General features: G+C 37.6%; 2 protein-coding genes across 4 annotated transcripts in view; one reads left to right on the top strand and one right to left on the bottom strand.

The window, feature by feature from the left end:
* sh3gl3 (SH3-domain GRB2-like 3) overlaps positions 1-569 on the bottom strand; it is a 17783-nt gene extending 17214 nt beyond the window's left edge. Inside the window, exon 1 of one of the 3 annotated variants that reach the window (XM_015383812.1) lies at positions 330-569. Coding sequence is in view for 1 of the 3 variants with exons in the window: in XM_015383811.1 (XP_015239297.1) it covers positions 330-374 (45 nt within the window). In the remaining 2 variants the exon portion in view is untranslated. The remainder of the gene's footprint in view (positions 1-329) is intronic. The other 2 variants (XM_015383811.1, XM_015383813.1) reach the window with 2 other exon arrangements.
* Positions 570-1646: 1077 nt separating this feature from the next.
* Positions 1647-4005, top strand: part of commd9 (COMM domain containing 9) — a 6418-nt gene continuing 4059 nt past the window's right edge. The window contains exons 1-3 of the mRNA XM_015383785.1: positions 1647-1783; positions 2126-2242; positions 3632-3775. Coding sequence (XP_015239271.1) covers positions 1730-1783; positions 2126-2242; positions 3632-3775 — 315 coding nt within the window. The 5' untranslated portion in view covers positions 1647-1729. The remainder of the gene's footprint in view (positions 1784-2125; positions 2243-3631; positions 3776-4005) is intronic.

Genomic DNA, 4005 nt, shown 5'->3' with positions numbered 1-4005 from the left:
TTTTAGGCTCCAAAATTCTTGATAATTTTAATGATAAACTGCAAAAGATGAGATTTTTTTTTTCTTTAGCAGATGAATCCATTGACAGAAGCGTTTTTAAACACAGTTTAGTGAGTTAGAAACAGCTCCTGTATCGGTCACATGACTTTCTTACCGATCTAGTGTTTAGCTCTATGGGATCCACGCAGGCACCCACGCATCGGTGCTGCGGGACCCATCATCAGGTGGAACATCTCCAGCAGGCCTGGTTTCGCAGCGAAGCCTCGCTGGACGGACGGCCCAGATACCGCAGCACCGCCACAGGTAACCTGCTTCGGTTCGGTTCTTACCTGACTGGCTTTGTGGAGCTGCTTTTTCATTCCGGAGACGGACATGTTGACTGCTGCAGGCCGGCCGGCCGGGCTCCAGGGAGCCGACAGCCCGTCTGAGATGCTTTCTGGCCCCGCAGGGTGTCTGTCTCCACGGCAACCTGCCCACACCTCTGCAACCAGAACAGGACCGGAAATGAGGACCGGAAGCAGAACACTGTAACACCACCAATCATCAAGAAGTCTGCAGAGGAGGAACCTGACAGGTTCAATTGTTATAATCTGTCCATAGATCTTCAGGTTACTGCCTAAAAGTATGGAAGTGAAACAGTGTCACTGAAATCTGCCTTTTTTTGTACACCGAATTTTAGGAACTGATTTTTTACACATTGAATTCCTAACACTGAATTTTGATTTGGTGAAAATTCATTTTCAATTTCAGCTGCAAAAAATGTGTGTGCAAAAAAATCAGCAGCACAAAAATATTGCCTGCAAAAAATTCTGCTGCAAGAAATTCTGCTGCAAAAAAAATCTGCTGCAAAAAATGTGCCTGCATAAAGCTCATCTGCAAAAAATGCGTCTGCAAAAAATTCAGCAGAACAAAAAAATTGCCTGCAAAAAATCAACTGCAAAAAAAATGCTGCTGCAAAAAAATCGCCTGCATAGAACTCATCTGCAAAAAAATCGCCTGCAAAAAAAATTTAGCTGCAAAAAAATCGCCTGCAAAAAATGTGCCTGCAAAAAATTCGGCTCTCCTTAATACAAATATTATTCATAATCAAGTTTAATGAACTGGTAATCAGTTTGCTTCTAGAAATATAATAATATGTCTAATACTGGTTTATTGTCTTGTTTTTTTTTTTTATAATATGATTTTAACTGATGTTGCTCATTTATGTTATTCTACACCATACATTCTACCAAGTTTTTAATTTACTAGTTTTTTTATGTCTTAGAATAAATTATCATTAGAAAGAAATTTTATTGTTTACCTGGAATTATTTTTCCTCAGTATTACATAAAAAATGTTCACTGAACTTTCAAATTTGTTTTAATTTCGAGTTTCGTTTTTATTTTGAGAATTTATTTCACTTGTTTTAAAAGAACAAAGATTAAGGTTTCGTTTCTTATGTTTTTAATCAGGTCTTTCTATCTGTCTAATTATAACATGCAAATATTATTGTATGTTTTTTGATTTTATTTTGTCAAATATAATTAGACTATTTATAATTTCCGCTAACTTTTATTGTATTTCTTTTTAGTAATTGGTTTGAGTTTTCATTATTTGACATTTTTTTTTCGTTTTATTTCCATTATTAAAGTTTTCCTCGTTGACTAACATCTAGCTTGGAACTTCAGTTCCCATAAGTCATAGCGAAACCTCTGCGTCACATGACTCTTCACCAACGTCCCAAATCAACATGGCTGCTGACTTAAGCAGCGAAGATTTCACAAACTTGCAGCTTCTTTTAAAGGTATATAAACGCGAGTTTCTCATGTTTTTAAATCATACTCAATGAAAAATAAGTCATAATCGTTTATTTGTTGTTAAATAAATATTTATCAATATAATTAAATAGATTTATCGGCTATTTACGTGTTTTAATCTGCTCTTTGCGATCAGATGATTAAAGATAATTAGGAAGGAAAGTTTAACACATTGATATCAACTGTATCTTTAAAATATTCCATTTTATTTAAGTTTATTTATTGTGGTTTTAACATTTTATGGTGTTATCCGCCTGTTTGAATCTGAGGCAGCAGCTCTGTCCTCCTTGTTTTTCATTTTTATGTCTTGTCTGTATTTTTTGTTTCAGGCTCCATCTAAAGATGCAGTGAGAGATGTTTGCGTTCAGAGCCACAGAGGTGTGAGCAGGATGCTGACAGAGAATACAGCAGCTACATTCAGCATCCCTGCAGGACAGGCTGCTCAGGTAAATAACACAAACACTGGCAGCTCAGACCTGCTGTGAGTCAAGGCTGTAACTTAATGATGAAAACTGGTGGGGGCCCTCTAAGAGTGGGGGCTGATGGACCTACAGTTATTCCACCTGAACACTTTCATAGGTTTTTGTATTTTCCAAAAATGAGCTTAAACACATATTTATCGAATGCTTTCCTATTGTTGAGAACCAAAATATACTGATATTTATATTTATAGACAGTTAGAGAGATGCCTTTTAGTGCATTTTATATACATATAGTGCCCAAAAACATTAATGGATAAAAAAAATAACGAATAGCAGCCGATTCTGAGTACGTAAGTTTCAGTTCTATCCATCCATCCATCCCAAAAAAAAAAATTGATATGCTGCATTTTAAATATAGCATAGCAGATTTTTTCTTTGAGATGTATTTTATTGCGTGTTGCATATCCCAGTAAATCTGTTTCCCCTTTAAATCTGCAGCTCTCCCTACTTCTCTCTGTTTAAAAAGATTTATGAACCTCTTTATTAGTATAATGATGTCAAAAAACAACATTTCAAGATATGTAGAAGCTCTGCGGTTTGATTCTGTCTGTACAATACGAAAACGTGTTCATTTTAACTTGTAACTGGGAGTCATGGTCCTCTGAGAAGCCAGTAAAGAAGAACAAACTACGTTTTCTCAAGCTTCTTGCATTATAATACTAACTTGCATAAACTTACAATTTGTTGCCATTTTTAGCTGAAAAAATGTCATATGTCAAACAAACAGATTCTTCAGTGGTAGCTGCTGGTTAATATTCACGGCGTGCTGCTGTGTGTCTGTCCTCCAACCATGTAGCTCCTCTGTATGCAGTGAAACGCGACAGCCAATCAGATGGCTCAAAGCAACAGATCCGATGGTGTTAGACAGAGAGGCGGGACACGGGGGCGCTAGAGAGAGAGGGAAAAAAAAACAGACTCAAAAGGCTCTGAACACTGATAGCTGCACCCAACCTCTGTTCCCTTTGGCTAAAGTAAATGAGCGGAAAGGGGAAAAAAGCAGAAATTATTGGTGAGGACTGTCCCCTCCATGCCAAAGTTGGTGGGGACATGTCCACGCCAGTCCTTCAGAAAGATACACCTGTGCTATAATATGCAATTCATCAGTTATGACGCAGGATGGTCAATGCAAACACAAAATCGGATCATGTCTGAGCTCTGACTTAGAAAGATTCACCCCTTATTAAGAGCTAAACTTTACACTACCAGTAGAGGATTATAACTCTATGCAGATAAAAAAATATCTGCATCCAAGGTGCATTTTTGTTAATAATTAAATGAACTTCTTCTCAGATCTTCTACTGTCCTCAGTTCTGCTGTATGCATTCTGACCCAAACCTGTGCTGTTGATTGTAGCTAAACCAGTCCCTCCACACGCTGTCTCACCACATCCTCTTCTACAACCTGACGTCCCCGGAGCAGATCCTCGCAGTCTTTCCAGAGTCGTTCCACTCCAGCCTGAAGAACCTGATCACTAAGATCCTGCTGGAGAACAGGTCAGCCTTATGAGAACAGCCCTGAGGCAGCGTTCCTCCTCAGTCTTTAAAGGTTTGATTATTTTCCAGGTCTGGATAAGAATAAAAAAAAAAAAAAGAGAAAACATCCTGGGGATGTTTCTTGATTTCATACATTTTGTCCACATCACATTTTCCTAAAGTAGAAACATCAAGAATGCTGAGTGAAAACAGCAGCTTCTTATTGGTGTATAATAATTTCACATGTTTTAATTA

Source organism: Cyprinodon variegatus, unplaced genomic scaffold (genome assembly GCF_000732505.1).
Source record: "Cyprinodon variegatus isolate N-32 unplaced genomic scaffold, C_variegatus-1.0 Scaffold294, whole genome shotgun sequence".
Lineage (NCBI taxonomy): Eukaryota > Metazoa > Chordata > Actinopteri > Cyprinodontiformes > Cyprinodontidae > Cyprinodon > Cyprinodon variegatus.
Note: the sequence above shows the minus strand (reverse complement) of the source record. Positions and strands in the feature narration are given on the sequence as shown.